Below are 18,171 nucleotides of genomic sequence, written 5' to 3'. Positions count from 1 at the left end.
GCTGCAGGACCTGCTGTATGTGAATGACATGAATCAAGTCAGAACCATGTGTATGCACTGACTTTATTTTTTTCTTTCAGCAAGATCCTGATTGCTCTCCCTGCATCTTGGCCCACTGGGAACCAATTCCTGGTATGGCTGGGAGTCACTTTTTCTGCTCCGAGAATACAATCAGATTTATTTTTCTTTTACCCATGGGATTATTTTTTTTAACTTCCTTTATGAAATATTTTTAAAATAATTAAGGTTTGGGCAACCAGAATAAGATGTCTAAAGTAGAGCTTTTTAGCTCATTTTGTCATGGAGTGCAACATCATTCACATTTGTAGTCTTCCTTTGCGAGCAATCACATTGTAAACATAATGAATAGTCTTACTCTGACATGGGTTTTGACATTTTTGATGGGTCTTTAAGGGTATCCCTAGATATCTGTCCTTTTGTTGTGTCTCATGTTTTGGGGAAGGAGTGCTGGGCAGGAGATTGGATGCGATTAGCTCCTGAGGTCCTCTCCAATCTGAATTATCCAGTGATCCCACCTTGCCTAGCTTCTTCGTCCAGTGCTGGCTGGGGAGGAGTCTGTGGGATTTGTCTCCCGGGTGGCTGTTCTGCAAAGATGTGTGTTCAAAATCCATTTTTGTTTGGAAAGCTTCTTGTCTTCTTTCTTCCTTCAGGACTGTAGTTTCTTGTGGTAGAAGGTATGTCTTCCTGTGTATAATGCTTCCCTATCCACATCTGTTGTGCATTACTGTGCACACCAGCTGGCCTTGCCCTTATAGTATCTTACACAGCTGAGTGCAAATTTAAGTTTCAGGCACTTTCCAGTGCAAACCTAAATATTGCAAAGGAGGACGAATACGTTATTCTTCAATCAGTAGCTTCAAACTCTTTTTTGCCAACCTTTCAGGCTTATCTCCCTTCTTTAGAGGCACCACCGAGCATGGTACGTGCCCATTCCTTCTTCCCCTTCCCCGGTACAATAACATCCTCCTCGCATGTAGCCTCAGTATCAGCACAGCAGGTCACCTCTGGCTTCATTTCACTGCTTTCAATGAAAGTATTTTTGCCAGGCCAGCTAGTGTGGGGTCGAGATGAATCCCAATGTGGGGAGATGAATCCCTCCTTCCTCTGTCTGAGGGGCTGGGGACACGCGGTGTGGTGCAGTGTCCTCGCCCCCGTGAGATGCGTCTGTCCAAAATTTGTCGTGCCAGTCTCCTTGTCCTGAGTCTTAGCTACCTTCCCTCCTGCTGGAATAAGCGTTCCTGCATCATCTCCCTGCTCCTTGAGGGGAGAAGGACGTGATGACAGATGTTTCTTCTGCTTGCGAGGGGTTGGATGCTGCTGCTGTTTTCTTTTTACGCTGAAGAGAGAAAAGCTGTTCTTCTTGTCTGTAGGAAGGGCTTCCTCACAGCCGGTGCTGGGGACTTCTGTCCAGGCCTCGCTTCAGCGTGCTGACCAGGAGATCAAGACAGCTCTAAGGAAACTTGTGGACTCGGCGTCACTGCTTGTGTCTCTTCCCCCGGGCGTGCAAGGAGCTGGTGGCCATGGCCTTCCCGGGCCCGTTCCCTCAGACCACTTGGGAGCAGCGGCCGGGCCTCCCGTTCACGAAGCCAGCACCCAAACCCAGGCTGCTGGAGGGCACGGTAGGTCTGGAATTAATCTGGAACATGTCGCAGGGAAGTTGAGAGAGACAATAATGCTGAACACACAAATAAGGATTTATTTTTTTTTTCCTCCTTGGTTTTCCGTTTTGTTTCAAGCAGCTGCAGGGTAAGAGAGGACATTCAGACCCGGTGAAACGTGGGGCTGTGGGTTGGGGTTAGGTTGGCACGAAGCTTGGGGCAGATCTTTCTGGAAATGGGATTTGGTGTGGTGGGGAAGGGAGATTGTTTTTCTCCTCATCTGCCATAAACAAGCTGGAGATTTAAGAGCCCTTTGTCAACTGCCAGAGGCTCTCCAGCATGTAGGGCATGAGTTCACCTGCAGTTCGCTGGCCCTGGAGCTTGAGGAGACTCCTCAGCAATTTATTTTCTTAATACCAATGATGTGTGTGACTGTCTCTTGCCATGGGAACGAGGCTTTCATGTCTGTGGTGTTTCTGAAACGCACGAAAAAGCTGCAGCCCTTCTGCTCCTCCTTGTGCTTCTGCCCTAACAACTTGTCTGAGCTGTCTGTGTCCTGTCAGAGCATCTGGCCTCCACCGAGGTGATCCTAAAAGAACTTGTCAGGTAGCCTGCAGCCCTCAAACTCCAGACACTGTTTTAAAAAAAATAAATATAAATATATAATTATATTTGTCTAAAACTTTAGAGCCATTTAATGGAATCAGACCCAAAACATCTGCTTAAAAATGGCAGGATTTTAAAACCTTTTGTCGTTGTTCTTTGAGTGGGAAGTCACCCATGCAAATAATCTTCTGCTGAAGCAGAAAGATTCAAAAATCATCAGAAGTAAAATATGAAATGGATTATTTCTTTAGTCTCAACTACAGAGAACACAGAATAGTAAATGTGATGGCTCTGCAGTCCTTTCACTCGAGGCAGCTAAAGGTCTTATCAACAGGGGGATTATTTTAATAAGATGGAGACTTGACAACTGTCCCTTTGATTATATGTTTTAAATAAAAAGAGGGCAAATATTTTGATAATGCTGGCAACAGGAAAGCACACAGCCATTTTCCAGCCAGCTGGGATCTCTGACCCTGCCAGTAATGCTTTGAATAATCATGTTCATCAAAGTAAAGCAGTATTATGTGCTTTCTAGAAACTGCTGCTTTCTTCCAAAACCAGCCTGCACCAAACATTCTCAGAATGTTCCCCCAAAAGCTCCTTCCCGCTGGCAAAAGTCTTCTCTTGATTTCCTCTTTTCTCAGATGGAAAAGATGAATTTTATTCTAGAGTGTAACTCTAGTGGTCAGTGTCAAAAGAAAACCAGGCACTTTTGGCATAGATGCTCAAACCACTTCTTGATGATATATCTAATCAAATAATTAGTAATAATAACAAACAAACAAACAAAAATCTCATCTGCCTTCAAGCTCCTCCATCTTTTTATTTCCTCCTTCCCGTAATGTTCAGCTGCCAAACCTTGTTCTGGTGTAATTTAAGAGCTGTATGGGGACATTTTCCAAGAACCTAAGGGAGGTGTACCAGATTACTCCTCCAAATTAACCTATCTCCATGCAATCTGATTGCACCAGTGAATCCAAAACTGACCTTACAATGCATAGCTTAATTGTATTATTTGTGTGTAGAAAGCTAAAACCAGGCATTTCATCATAGTCACACACTGGTGGAACCCAAGTTCAATTATCTCCTAAAATGGATGCTCTGAACTAACACTTTCCTTTCAGTCATCCTACTTCTTTTTGTCCCTATTGATTGCCTTTTGTATTTGTGCCAGCATGTGTTTCCTTACAGAAAGGTTCATAAAAATAAAAAATAATAAAAAGCTGCCCTTCGCTTCATATGGCCTTCTCAAAAGGGCCAAATTCCCCCCTTAACTTCAATTGCACTCAGCTGAGGTCAGATGGGTTCAGCTCTGATACAAGGCATACTGGAGATGGCTCCAAAGTTTCGCTCCTGGTTTCAGCTGTGCCCTTGTAGGTGATCTGTCTAACTTTCCCTCTTTCTGCCACCAGACAGAGCACAAAGGCAGATTCCAGCTGAAGAGCCATGTGCACCGAAACCCAGCCCTGTCCTTTCCTATGAAGAGGCGGCAGCTGGAGCTGAGAGCACTCAGGAGCGCACTGTTCCCATTTCCAGGTGAATATAAGTTCTGGTACACAGATCTCCAAACGTGGCAGACTTCATTATCAGAAAAGCCAGTCCTCTGTAGAGAAGCAGGTGGTGACTTGAACTGGTTCTTGTAGGTTTGTTATTGTCTTCACAGCCCTGTTCACGCATGCAGTGTGCAAGAAGGATATAAATGGTTGGGGAGAAATTAATTCCACCAAAACTAAATTCTTCTTTTATTAATTTTAAGTAGATATTGTTTTGTCTGGTGGTTAAACACATAGATCGATGGCAAGGTATAATACTATATCCCTGCAGTTATGTGTGACTGTGTAATGATCCTTTTCTTCATGAAAGAACACCACCAGCTGCGGGGGCAGGAGACTGGTACAGAAGAGAAGAAGATGTGGTCTGGGACATACACAAGGAAGTTTATATTGAGACCACAGAAAGAACTCATGTGTACAAGACTGAGGATAAGACCCCAACAAGTAAGGAAGAGACTTATTTCAATTTCCCAAATCCTGCGATTGTCAATTGTCTTCTCTTTGGCTGATATCTCTCATTGACTGTTCTGGTGGTGGTGGTTTTTGTTTTGAAATAATTCAATGTCTTGACCAATAAATGTTTATTAAACAAAAAGTAACATATAAGCATGAAGATAAGAAGCCTAAAGGTAATGTCAATATAAAGAAACCCAGAAATATTACTATGATATCTCTTGATTTGATATTAAGACAATACCATATCCAAAATTGTTGGTCATGGAAATCCCATTTGAGTAACTCAACCTAAAGCAGCACACCGTGGACAAAGTTATGGTATCATGAATGTCTCAGACTTTTGTGTTTCACCAGGTCCTCCCTATATGCAAGTGACAATAGAGGACGTGCAGGTGAATGCTGGGGAGCGTGCCAAATTTCAGGCAGTCATTGAAGGAACCCCTCAGCCTACTGTGTTGTGGTTTAAGGTAAGTGCAGACGTTTCCCTGGACTGTGGAAAGGACTGCAAAGCAGTACTTCTGTGGGGAAAATCTTTTTATTCTTTCATGTTACACCTCTTACACTGATTCTGGGTCGTATCTGTAGATGCTGAGTCAGCTGCAGGTCTCCCTGGAACACCAGTCATGCACCTTGCTTTGTCTTGTCTCCAGTGTCACTGAGGCTCCTTTATCAGGGAGGATGAACAGAGATGTTTGGGGACCCAGGTGGGCAGGAGGTGTCTGTCTGAGAGCCACCAAGATGTGTGCTATAGTTTTGGGGTCATGAATGGGCTTAAGAATGGTTTTGCAATTGTCAGCTGACTTCCAGGCTCTGTGCCTCTTCTATAAACTGAGTAAACTGAGTGTGAGTAAGGACAGTAAGTGATCCAATGGAAAGGAACCAGAAATCATTTATTGTTCCCCAGAATATTGTTGTGCTCCTCAAACAAGCCAGTGTTGTTCCATAATGATTGTCTGGAACTCTTCTGTCCAAAAACCTGTTTTTGTTCACATAATTTGTATTCTATTTTTTTTTACCTTCTGTATAAGAAGGGCAAGGATAAGCTACTCAGACAAATAAAATAACCTTAAAAAACAAACAACCCCCTCCTGCACCTACACGTGCACACCTACACATACCTGAACACGTTGAAAAGATAAGAACAAGGCAAGAATATGTGATACATCCTGTTGGTGTTCTCCCAGTCTCTAACATTTTCAGCTCAGGATTATCCTGAACTTGATGAACTTTCACCTGTTCACTAACCCATAACAAAGCACTCCTCCATACATTTATTTAGTCTCCCCTTGCACCAATGTAAGCTTCTTGAATGCAGTGTCCTTTGGCAAGGAGTTCAATCCAACAGTGGTATGTTGCCCAAAATATCCCCTCTTTTCAGTGTTCTGTGAGTGCCCTTAGTTCTCATATCAGAAAAAGTCTGTCCTTACCCACTCTTTCCAAACTATTCAGAATTTTAGACAGCTCTGTCATATCGCACTGCTAAAGCCTCCCTTCCAGGCTGAAAAGCCCCGACTTGCTCTATCAGTCTTTGTCTGGAAGCTATTACAGAGACAGCATTGCTGCAACAGTTCCTCACCCTTGGCAAACCAAGGATTTATAAAATGGTACTTTCTATCACCTTCCATGTTTCTTCCCTAATAATTTCTAACATCTGGTATGTATTTTTTGTCGTTGCTGGGTTTTTTTGTTTGTTTTTTTTTTCTTTTTTGACTGCCATCTGGCAGCTGGTGTTGCCATGCAGTGATCTGTTGTAATTCAAAGTTTTGCTGCAGTGTAGTAAAGAACAGCTCACAGCCCATCGTTTCTTATGGAGAAACAGGGTTGCATCACTTTATGTTTTATCTGTATTAAATTTCGTCTATCATTTTTTACTGCCCAGTCAAATGGTCTCATAAGATCTGCACATCTTCATAATCTGCCCTCTATGTCATACATCCCGTCCTGTAATCTTTTTTTATGGCATTTATGGATGTAAAGCAGAATGCATGCCAGCACAAACTGGAGACCAGGCAGGAACAAGGCTGCTGATTTTTGTGCTCCCTGGGCTGACTGCCCAGCCTTGGTGTGTTGGAAGAGATGAAACATAAACCACATAGCCCTGGTGATCTCTCCCAAGCCTGTATTCCTAGGAAAAAATGTTCATAATTATAATTAATGAATAAAAAATAAAATAAAACAAAATAAAATAAAATAAAATAAAATAAAATAAAATAAAATAAAATAAAATAAAATAAAATAAAATAAAATAAAATAAAATAAATGTTGTGTAACAAAGAGAAACAGCCGTGAGGACTTCTTCAGCCAGCATCTCTTTTTCTTTCCATTTCATTGAAAAGGAGAAATCTCTGTTTCCATCTTGGTTTTCTAGTACCAAAAAGTCCTTTCATTCTTTCAGGGCACTTCACTGCTGACAGACAGCAACAGGCTGTACCAAGGGATGGCAGGCACAACATATTTCTTAATCCTGGACAACGTTGGCTCAGAAGATGGTGGTGTCTATACCTGTGTAGCCAAAAATGCAGGAGGGGAGGTTTTGTGCAAAGCTGAGCTTGTTGTACATGAAGGTAACGTCATTCTTTCAGCTGCAGGAGTTGATGTGATAGCCCCTGAAATATTTATACTGTTGCCATCTTCTTCTGGTACTTGTATGGTTTCTGACATGTACTCCTACCTAGCAGTTGGATATTAATGGTATGGTGTGATCCAGTATAAAAGTAAATGATCTAATCACCTACACAGATGGGCAAAGGAGTTTGTTTGCTTTTTTTCCCTGCTTGAGACCATATGATGAACAGATATAATGGGCCACAGAAATAAGTGGGGGCTTGCCTCTGGTGGTGGTCTGCTCTTCAGCCTGAGTCCTCTGATTGCTCTCAGGTGAAGATGCAGCCCCAGTGATTGTGTTGGCAGGTTTTGTCATCAGAGAACTGCACCTAATTCTGTGCAGAAGTTTAGAGGAGCCCTGTGTAGTTTCCTGCTTTACCCTGTCCTGAGGTAACTTTATATACTGGTATATATCATGATCTGAATAGTAACCCTTACATTTTTCTTCATTTCCAAAGCTAAGAAAGACCAAGCAGCAAAAAAAGTGGCCACCCGGAGAAAACTCCATTCCCTGTACGAGGTTAAGCAGGAGATTGGAAGGTAAAGGATTTTCCCAACATTACAGCATCACACAGGAGTACAGCTAATTGCCCATCTCAGCTGCTGAGCAGCAGCAACCAGAGGCAGAAGGGGGTCCCAGCTGTGAAAAAGTAGGGAATGGGGAAAGGACTGGCAGAAATGGGAGGTCACCCCACTGCAGGTGGGCTGGAAACACTTTTCTGAGCTTTCTGCCAGGCCAGGAGAGTCCACAGAGCCTGTAGGTCCAGGTGGCTCCAACCAGAGAAATACCAGACAGAACCTGGCAGAAAAGGTGCCCAGGTATGGCCCTTGGGCAATATTAGCCTCAAAAGCCCTCATCTTACAAGCTGAGTACTTACAAGCACTGTGTCCATCCAAGGGGTCCAAGAGCATCATCAGCCTTTGCCAGCACAAACCTTCAGCACCTGAAATTCCTTTTCCTTCGATGGGAACTCATTGCTTAGTTTTGGAGACAGCCGGGAGAGGGCAATAGCAGCTCGCACACAGGAAAATCAGCTTTGGTGGAGAGTTTCAGCCCTGAGCAGTAGGAGCTGAAAAAGGCTGGGGAGTGGAAAGGTCCACACCTGCAGTGCAGGGGGCTTTGAACCGAGTCTGAGCAGGGCTTGTCCTTTGATTTTACACAGGGGGTGCTTCAGCTTTGTGAAACGAGTTGTGCATAAAGGGAACCGAGTGTCTTGTGCTGCCAAATTCATCCCTCTGCGAAGCAAAACGAAGGCTCGTGCACATCAGGAGAGGGATATTCTTGCCTCTCTGTCCCATGACAGAATTACCAGGCTACTGGATCAGTTTGAAACACGGAAGACCCTGATTTTGATTCTGGAGTTGTATCCTTTTCTGTGCTTCTTCTCTGAGGAGGCTGGGAAGTATTCGGTTCCTCAGGCAGACCTCAGGTATTAAATAACAAAGCAAAGAGCCATTTTTAGTTTTTGCCTGAGATTAAAACAAAACAAAACAAAACAAAAAATCTTTCCCCACTCTACAGGATAACATAGCTATGTGCACTCCTCACTGAAGTACTATGTTTCTGATGTGTTAGGAAAAGCTATGATACTTACATATACAAGTGGGAACGGGTTGTTAAGCACCAAAGATCTTTTCTGAAATATCTGGAAGCGAATGACTCGGTTTGCAATGAGATCTCATGAATTCCGCTCTCTGTTAGTTGAGCAGAGGTGGCTACAGAGTAAAAATAGTAATTTACCTGTAGCCGTATTTGCCCTTAATGCCATTGTGAGATGCTCCAGCGAGGAGCTCCTTGACCGTCTATTCAAGAAGAGTGTCGTCACTGAAGCAGAGGTAAGCTTTCCTTCTCATTTGCAAGTCTAGAGCTGGTGGGTAACACCTGTTTCTTCAGCAGAGAATAACTTCCAGCTGCATTTTCTTTTTCCAAAGTGAGGAATATCTCTGAGCCATCGATAATCTGTTAAAAGAGAATCAGGATTTAAAATGTGTTCCCATCAGCTTTTATTGCTCAGTTTCTTCAGGGAATGACTAGAAACTAACAGTGATTTTGTACACCAGCATCACATTCAGCCTAATACACACCATGTTTGCTGATGCACCATTTCTTTGCTATCTGTCACCTGGAGATCCCATATCTTCACTTGTTTAATATTGTAATGCTTTGAAGGCTTCATCCCTTCACAATTGTACAGGTATCCAAGGGCTGAAATTAAAGTTTCTAAGATGGTGGGTTTGTTTTTTTTAATATTTGGTACACAAAGCTCAAAATGTTTCACATCTCCTGTCTAGTAGCCAGGTTTCCCATATTTATTGCTAAAATTGATTTTTTTCAATTTTCAATTCAATTAGGGCTTTCTCCCATTAGGCACAGCTTCATTCCACACAGTAGTGTTTGGTTCACATCTTATTTCAACTGCAAGAACTAATATAAGAAGTCCAGTTCACTTTTAAAAGTATTCCTTGTTCGGTCTCTTTCTCTCTTACACAGGAAAAAAAAAAATAAAAAAAATAAAAAAAAAATTGGTGGAATCAGGGACCTTCTTTATTTAATATTAATGTTTAATGCTTCAATGACTAATTGTTTAATATCTTGATGATTTTTTTAGGTCAAATTGTATATCAAGCAAATTTTGGAAGGAGTCAAATATCTTCATGACAACAACATCCTACATTTGGACATCAAGGTAATGTGCAGTGGCAGGTCTAGTTTGTCGTTGCTTCTTGTTGGCCAGGGAATGAGTGTTTTCCATTTGATTTGTTCTTACAACTGAAAATATTGCCCGTTCTCAATAAAATTTTGTTTATTTTATAATTTATTTTGATTTATTTTATTTTATTTTATTATTTTATTTTTATTTTACCAGCCTCTGAATATCCTCATGGTTTATCCTGAAAGGGAAGACCTTAAGATCTGTGACTTCGGATTTGCTCAGAAGATCACCCCCTTTGAGCCCCAGTTCAGCAGATATGGGTCTCCAGAGTTTGTTGCCCCAGAAATTGTTTCTCAGTCACCAGTGTCAAAAGCAACTGATATCTGGTAACCTATTGTCTTTCTAAAAACCATTTGCACTAGACAGCCAGAATTTGGGGCTTCTAGATTGAAACAAATGTTTTCTTAGGAATACCTAGCGACATTGTACTGTGTGCGGATTCACTCCATAGGGTAATTCGCTGTAGTTACATCAAACTATTTTGCAGTGGATAGGCTTCATTATCACAAGCTCAGTATCCTCTGTGGGGATACTGTTGTGCAGAATCACGTGCTGTTGGTCACACCTGCAATGTCTGCAATGTACCACGCGCTTATAGGTACAAACAGGGCACTGCGAGTGAGTAATACTGCACGTTGATAGAGAAGGTGCAGTACTTATTAAAGTTAACATTTAATAAGTAACTGGACTCGTGATGATATGAAAAGAAACTAAAAGTGAACATGGAGAATCCCAAACTCTATTTAAGGAACTATTTTTTAAGGAACCCTATTTAAGAAGCTATTTAAAGCTTCTTCTTTCTATTTTGGTCATTCATTATTGAACTCTGATAGCTAATTAATGCAAAGGAGCATCTTAGAGAAGCCAATCTTTCATAAAGAGGCAGCAACTAGAGAGAACGATCCCAGGAGGCTTTCTAGAAAAGGAAAACAGTCTCTAAAAAGTATTTTGAGTCTTTGCCTCTACCTGTGCTTTAAAAATGGAGGACCAATCTTATAAAATTTATCAGACCAATCTTATAAAATGCTGAAAGAAAAAAAAAAAAAAAAACAAAACTGAAAGCAAAAGATTTTGGGATTTATTTTCCTTGGAAAGGTGGGGAGTAGAAAGTTATCTTACTGTGCTAAGGCGTCTAGTGGCAGGCAAAGGGGCTGTGTGCTTGAGAAGGAGGGAGAAAGTGATGGACGTCTGACATTTGTGTTCTTTCTCTCCTCAGGGCTGTTGGAGTCATCACATATTTAAGGTAAATAAATCTGCTTGGACATACTTATTCAATATCCCCTTGCCAGTCAGAGCCCTCCAGCACCTTCCAGTGAGGGATCTGAATGAGTGAAGCATCAAGTCCTTCGGCAATTTATTTTATTTTCTCTTTTGGTCACTCTTTTCTGTGTCGCCAAGGGCTTTGGTCACTGTCCCTGCCTAAGGACTTGACAGCTGCTCTCCTCAGCAGTGAGAGCGATGGATCGGGTTCAGTCTTTATCTTGCTCATTTTAGCCACCATCCTACTGGTAGCTGTGAAAAATCAGGTCCTAAATTCCTTATCTGTGAATAAGGGATAAATAATTCAGTCAGATGTTGAGTAATGCTGTAGTAAAAGATGCTCTGTTAATGGATGCACTGTTCACAAGCATTGCAAGTCCCACACATGGAGTCCCTCAGGCCTCTTCAAAGCCCCACATAAACGTGCGTGCTCCTATTGTTGAACAGCAAGTAAAAATCTAAAGTCTGTCTCCTTTTACTTTATGGCATTGAATGAAAAAGCCTAACATGCAAGTCTCCATTTGCCGGGGAGAACGACAGAGGAACACTTCTAAATATCCAAAATGGAGAAATTTCATGGACTATCCCTGATTTTGTTCACCTGAGTGAAGATGCAAAGGATTTTATAAAGTGGATCCTACAGCAGCACCCCAAGTGAGTGCTTTTTCGTGCTTCCTACAAACAGCATGCAAAGATGCTGGTGTCTTAGCAGGCAGATCTCAGTTCATCAGAGCTGCAGTTGCTTTGAAAAGTGGACAGTTGAGCGAGGTGTGATGTGTAATGCCCTAATTCTTCTTTATTCAGTACCCAGAACACAGTTTGCCAAAGAGCTCTGCTTCTGGTATGGCAATGTCTTTAGTCCCTACCTCCAGGCACATGAGTTTCTGAAATGACATGGGGAAGTGGGAAGAGCTAGCACTGCTACAGAGGGAGTTATGGGGGAATTAAACAATATGAACCACATTTATTAAGCAGTCTCAAGCACAAAAGGAGGCTTGAAGGCATGTATAGAGGTCATGGCTTTTTAATTTCATTTCTATTCTTTCTGCCTGGTGCCAAAGCTATGTGTGCTTTGGTCCTTTAAAGAGTTCAAGTCCCTCGTGGGACTGCTCTTGATGCCCTTGAACAGGCTCCCTACAGTGTGCCGTGGGATCTTCCTGCTGGAAATGCGGGATTTTCCTGTGGAAATCTTGGGTTAAAAGCTTCTTTCTGTCTCGGTGGCTTCTAAACTCCAAAAACAGAAGCAAAAAGACATACACAAATGTATATACATGTGTCCATACGAAGCAGGCACATTCAAGAAGATTTTGTGGTTGCTGTTTGAAGTGACTTGCTACTAAAATGGTTATCCTTTCTCTTATCAGAGACAGGCCTAGCGCTTTGGACTGTCTTTCCCACAAGTGGTTCATGGTAAGTTTGCCCTTGTTCTTTACTAAAACCATAAAAATAAATTTAGGATGAAAAAAACCTTTGAAGGGGCAGCTCTTGATAACTTATTGAGGCTGCTTGATAATTATTTGCTGTTTTATTTTTTCTCTTCTACTTTCTGTCCTGTACAGAAATGCAGGCATGGCTCTCCAGAAAGAGGAGACACATTAGTGTTTACTTGCCAGAATATCTTTCCTTTCAAAAGATTACTACTGACATGAGCAAATATAACATGTCTGTATACAGAGGAAACTCTGGATTTTCAGAAGGAAGTTATGGTTTATATTTAGGTGCCATAAATCTCTTAGGAGGAAGACAAAAAAAAAAAAAAAAAAGAAAAGAAATAATAATTAAGGAAATTTACTGAATCACGTACATTGAACAAGGCTTGCTTTTATCATTGAAAAACTGATATTGCCTACAATGTAGCCGTAATGAGATTGTAGAACTTGTTCTATGATAACTTTCCTAAATCAAACAATTCTGGGAGGAGTCAGTCCTTAAAAACAAAACAAAACAAACAACAACAACTTCTCTGGAAATGCAGTCAGGATCTTTAACCACTGATTTTCCTCTCCTTTCTACCTGGCAGCACAATCTCCCACTTGAAACAGCTCATTTCATTAACACCAAGCAGCTCAAATTCATTGTGACTCGGAGCAAGTGGCAGGTGAGTTGGCCTTAATCTATGTTAGTTCTTTTTAATTAAATATTTTGCAGTTACATTAGAACCTTTTAAAGTCTATTGTGCTAGGAAGCGAGCACAGCAGAGACCTCAGCTTGGCTATGAATGGGGAATAAGCCCAGAAGTAATATGGATGTGGCAGAAATAAATCACCCAGGCTTTTACTGTGGTCCTGGGTTGTGTGCAGTGCTTGTCCACCAGGCACTGAAACAAAGACCAAGACACCTGCCTTTATGTGTGTAGATGGGAATAGGTGTCTACATTCTTGCTGGAGTCAGCAGAAATTTTGTCTTTTACTTTGGTTTTCTTTTGTGTGTGTGTGCATTTTTCTCCCAGTCTGTACTGCTGTCTGGGATTGCCTCAATCCATGTGCAGCACCTTGCACTTATCTAATGTGTTTGGTTAAAAACTCTTTCTCCATCTGCTTTGAATGGCCAAATTGTCTTTGAAAATCTCAGACCAGGTCCAGTTTCTCTGTTTACGAGAGCAAGCGTGTTCCCTGTAGTCAATATGGTTTCATCTCTGTGAATGGGAGGTGAGGGAGGCTCAATGAACAACAACTGACTAGTAAAATAGACTGACTGTATCTATAAAAGGGTGGCAGCATTATTTTACTAGCATTGTGTTTTTTAGGGTGCAGGAGACCATTTTTGTAACTTTGCTTTACCATACTCCACCATGTCTCCAGCTGATCGTGCTGTATTTTGTGTTGGCTTTCAGCGGTCCCTGATGTGCTATAAATCCATCCTGGTGATGCGATCCATCCCAGAAATCCTGGAAGGGACTCACGACAACACCTCCCTGGCCATCTCCCGGCATCTGATCGAGGAAAGCACTTCCTCCAGCACTAGCGGCTCCTCTTCAGACAACGAGAACTCGCACTTCCCCAAGAAGAGGCACTTTGGCTCTGCCCCTGAACTGCACTTGTCCATATTTGATACCCCAAGCAGCCAGGAGCCTCCAAAACATGCAAGAGAAGAGAAGCACTCCAAACTCTCAATCCCTCCTATAAAACCCATGAGGAAGAAGTACGCTGCAATGAAGAGTGAAGTGAAGGACAAATCACCTACAGAAAGCAAAGAGCTCGTGACAGGTATTTTAAAAGAGCAAGAGGAGGGGCTTCAGCCCAGAAGTCGAGATGAAATAGCAGAGTTGTCCCAAAGAAGTGGTGAAGCTGAAACTTCATCAGTGAAGACTTCCTCAGAAAATGCATCGGATCTATCTCAAAAACAAAAACCAGACATACTTTTATCTGAAAAGGACAAAACCGAAAAGGCTGGGGATGGGGCAGAAAAGCCACCTGTGTGTGTTCCTAGACAGAGCGTCATTAAAAGCACTTTCTACAGCCAAGCAGCTGAACTACCTGCAAGGACGCCTTCCTCACCCAGCAGGGAGCTCAGGAGGCACTTGGACAGAGCCAGAAGAACCTTCCGGAAAGCTGGATATTCAAAAGTGCCCCTCAGTGGTCTCCGTGAACCCCTCCTGGAACAGTTTGAACTGGAGGAAGAAGAAGGCAAGTCTGACGATGATGATCACAGGGAAAGCCTGCTGGGTTCCTTGACCAAATCTGCTTCGTTTGATACCGCCAGGAAACCTCCCCATCCTGCTATTGCTGGGTCTAGCCGGAGTCGTTCCCTGGATGACTACAGGCTGAGGGCCTCCAGGTCAGTGAGGGAGCAAGATATTTTGGAAGAAGACTGTGATATAACGGCACAGGAAAGTTGCCCTGAGGGCAGTGAGCACTGCGACATATCTATGGGGCCAGGCAAGGGATGCTCTGCAGGCACTTCAGAGCAAGAGGACTTCAGGAGAGCCAGCAAGGATCGTTCAGAAGAGCAGCTCTCTCCTTCCACACAATGTGAGGGTAATGGGTGCCCAGCTGTTTGTGTGCAACAGCTAGACAGGCTTCCAGTGTCGCCTCAAAGGAGTGAGAATAGGAAACATTTACTGAAGAAGTCAAAAGCTACTTACGTGGAGGAGGAGGCTGGAGATTTGGAAGGCAAAAGCCCCATTCTGTCTGCCCAGCACTCAGATGTAACTGCGCCATCAGCTCAAAAACATGAAATCAAGGAGGATAAATCTCCCTCTGGCAGTGCTCGTGACACAGTTTTTCAGGAGGGTGAGCAGGCCATTTTGACCGTCCCACAGTCAGAGACTACCTCCAGGTCAGCCCCTGGCAGTACGAGAGGAGCCTACCACCTGCCCCAGGAGTCTGCTCGCAGCACCGACACCCATCCCGAGATGAAAGGTGAGGGTTTCCTCATCAAAAGGACAGCCCCAGCTCCACCTTGGAAAGACAAAAGGCAGAAACATTCAAATGAGAAGCCTTCTCCTCACAGTGTTGTCCAGTCTGATCTCATGGAGCACGAAAGCTCTTCTGTTCCAACAGGCCCACAGACAGAAACTGATTCACTTCCAGTGTGTAAAGAAAAAAGCCAGCAACTTTCTGATCAAATTATTCCAGCACCTACTGGCGTGGAGGGCAAACAGCCAGGTGTCCCACCAGCTCTGCAAACAGCTGGTGAACATGCTCACCAGAAGCCAAAGACCTACAAGGAGGTGAGATCCGCTGCCCTGGAGGATAAAGGACCAAGTATTGCAGGGATCGCTCCACTTTCAGCCCCTGGTGGTGAAAGGGAAGCCCACAAAAAGGCTTCTGTTCATGCAGACACGACACCAGCCATTCTACAGGGAGAGCACCCCGTTGTTTCAAAAGTCCTGCCGCCAAAACCGATGAGAACTGCCATTGCTGACAGAGCACGGCACACTGAAAGGGAGCAGCCGGCTTACAGCAAGGAGAGGCTGGCTGCTCTGAGGAGTGAAGGCTCATCTGTTCCCAGTTCAGTCCATGAAGCTGAAATTCTGGGGAAATCTGGACCCCAGAAGGCTTCTCAGGGCAGTGGTGTGGTGCCTGCTGCTCCGGAGGGCAGACACATGGCTGTAGCTGTTTCGTCCCAAAATACTGGCCTCCCTTCCGTCTACGAGAGGGAAAAGCAAGAACATCCGAGGGCATCGCTTCACAGTGAGGTGAGATCTGCTGTCACAACCAGTGGAAGCCCAGAGGTGGGACAGACTTCGTCTGCTCCTTGCCCCGAGGCTGGAAGTCAGGTGTTTGAGCAGCACAAGGCCGTCTATCCTGGTGGCAAAGTTTCTGCTGCTCTGGAGGGCACTCGTCCAGGTATTTTAAGTGCTCCACAACCAGATATTCAGTCTCCGGCTGCAGTCTATCAGCTAGAATATGAGGAACATCTAAAGGCTTCTGGTGAGGGGAGAGACACTGCCTTAGAAAGTGGAAGCTGTGATGATGGAAAAACTGTCCCACCGCTGCTCCACGGGGATCGAGGTCAGGAGCTCTCCCATCACAGGTCTTCTTTTTACAGCGATGAGGAGTCTGCTGTGCTGGAGGGCTTAGTGGACGAGATGGTTTCCCTCTCTGAAGAGATGAATGTTTGGGCAGAGTCAGTTTCTGGCCAGGAGGAATGCAGAAAGCACCTCTCTCCAACCACAGAGATGTTCTACAAACGCCCCGATAGCCAAACACCCACGGACACCTCCTGCCCTTCAGTACGAGGGGGTGAAAGAGAAGTCTCTGAGCTGGATGACCTCGCAGAACCCTACCTTGCTGTGAGCGAGGAGCCAGAGGCACCAAAAGGGCAGGGGGCACAGACGGTTCCCCATGAATGCGAAGACCTGGAGGATTTAGCATTCGAGAGCCTCAGTTCTAGCCAAACGAGCGTTTCCCCAACGGAGAGCTTGGATGCCGAGAAAACACCCGGTGACGTGCCCGTGAGCAAGGACACCGGCAGACACCCAGAAGTTTCTCTAGTGAAAATCAAAGATCTGTCGGATGAAGCACCCAGTCCTACCAGCGGAACTCCAAAACTCGACATATCAGAGGTGGAGCCTGCCTATTTGAATTTCTCCGACCTGTACGACATTGTCTATTTTCCCTTCGAATTCATGAACTTTAGGAAGCCCCCGCCCAAACCGACGGGCAGGCGGTTTATACCCTTTAGTGAAAGGGCAAGGGCGAGGTCACCTCCTGCAGGACACCTGCATAAGGATAAAAGGCTGTGCATCCGAGAGGAGGCAGAAGGGAAGAACAGAAAGAACCATTTGGAAATATCTGAGGACTCAAAAGCAGCCAGCCTCATGGTCACGGGAAAAGGGTCGGAGAGCCATAGGGAAATGTATGGCACCCAAAAGGAATCAAGTGGCAAGCAGAAAAGCTCCTTCTACAGCAAGCCAGGACTCTTTAAACCCTATGGAAGGTCTCACTCGGTGGAGCAGTCAGTGGAGCAAAGTCTGAAGAAGAAAGTAAAAGCTTCTGTTGCCCATATTTCAAGAATCCTAAAAGGAAAGACGTCTCCAGAGCCAGAGGCAGAGGAAGGTAAGTATTCTATTCTGTGCCTTCATAGATTAAGTACTAAATCCACCTCTTTCTTTTTCCCAAGTGTATCTGAGGCTGTGGTTAGATGGTCATTGCAAAACGGGCAGTGGCAGGTCATGAAATCAGCTGTCCTCAGCCCCACCACTAACTCTCTGTTAGCATCCTGCTTGAGTGCAGAGTCAGCTGGGTTAATCTGCTGATGGCAGCAGCTGAATTCCCCTGCCCGAGTGTGCACGAAAGCTGTGCAGGCCTCCATCTGCAGCTATCATCTGACCATGACAAATCTTCAAGGCTAAAGAGACCGGGTGAAGTTGGTAAAGTCGCCCCGGCTGCCTACCTTGATGATATTCACGTCTGGACCACAGAATCTGTCCTTACTTCTCTGCCACCCCTAGATACACCCCGCTTTTCTCATACATTCTCCTCGTAATGGCTGTCACAGCCTTTCCTAAAGGCTCCTGACTAAAGGCTCGTTAATAAGGACACCCCTGTCTGCCAACCTATTTTTGCATGAATGGCAGAACTCTGCTGTAAATGCATGCCACGGGAGGAATGACGGCCTTGAATGACTTCTCATCCTTTCTTTGAAACAGAGTTCGGTGAGCTGGGGAGTGAGGTAACAGAAAAAGAGCCCTTAACAGGGGCTGAAGGATCTCTGAAGCGGAAATCAGGACTTGCTTCCTTCAAATTACCAAGTCTCATGCCAAAAGAGAAAGGTATCGCTGTTGCATAAGTCACCAGTTAGTTTTATTATGAAACATCACCAATAAATATGTGTGAATATCAATCTTTTATACTGATATATATGGTTCTATCAGTACTGTATAGAGTGTCTTTGCTAAAACTGTCTTTTCGT

At 44.0% G+C, this 18,171-nt stretch overlaps 1 protein-coding gene across 23 annotated transcripts in view; it reads left to right on the top strand.

Annotated features, from left to right (window-relative positions):
* Positions 1-18,171, top strand: part of OBSCN (obscurin, cytoskeletal calmodulin and titin-interacting RhoGEF) — a 185,576-nt gene that overhangs the window by 156,077 nt on the left and 11,328 nt on the right. For 22 of the 23 annotated variants that reach the window (XM_072033901.1, XM_072033896.1, XM_072033887.1 and 19 more), the window contains 16 exons: positions 1,392-1,640; positions 3,638-3,761; positions 4,089-4,222; positions 4,589-4,701; positions 6,630-6,798; positions 7,297-7,378; positions 8,002-8,202; positions 8,614-8,674; positions 9,448-9,525; positions 9,706-9,878; positions 10,769-10,795; positions 11,314-11,466; positions 12,177-12,222; positions 12,833-12,910; positions 13,646-17,315; positions 17,909-18,031. In XM_072033901.1, coding sequence (XP_071890002.1) covers positions 1,392-1,640; positions 3,638-3,761; positions 4,089-4,222; positions 4,589-4,701; positions 6,630-6,798; positions 7,297-7,378; positions 8,002-8,202; positions 8,614-8,674; positions 9,448-9,525; positions 9,706-9,878; positions 10,769-10,795; positions 11,314-11,466; positions 12,177-12,222; positions 12,833-12,910; positions 13,646-17,315; positions 17,909-18,031 — 5,481 coding nt within the window. The remainder of the gene's footprint in view (positions 1-1,391; positions 1,641-3,637; positions 3,762-4,088; positions 4,223-4,588; positions 4,702-6,629; positions 6,799-7,296; positions 7,379-8,001; positions 8,203-8,613; positions 8,675-9,447; positions 9,526-9,705; positions 9,879-10,768; positions 10,796-11,313; positions 11,467-12,176; positions 12,223-12,832; positions 12,911-13,645; positions 17,316-17,908; positions 18,032-18,171) is intronic. The other variant, XM_072033880.1, reaches the window with a different exon arrangement.

The sequence above is a fragment of the Anas platyrhynchos genome, chromosome 2 (assembly GCF_047663525.1).
Source record: "Anas platyrhynchos isolate ZD024472 breed Pekin duck chromosome 2, IASCAAS_PekinDuck_T2T, whole genome shotgun sequence".
Lineage (NCBI taxonomy): Eukaryota > Metazoa > Chordata > Aves > Anseriformes > Anatidae > Anas > Anas platyrhynchos.
This window is presented reverse-complemented; position numbering and strand designations above follow the sequence as displayed.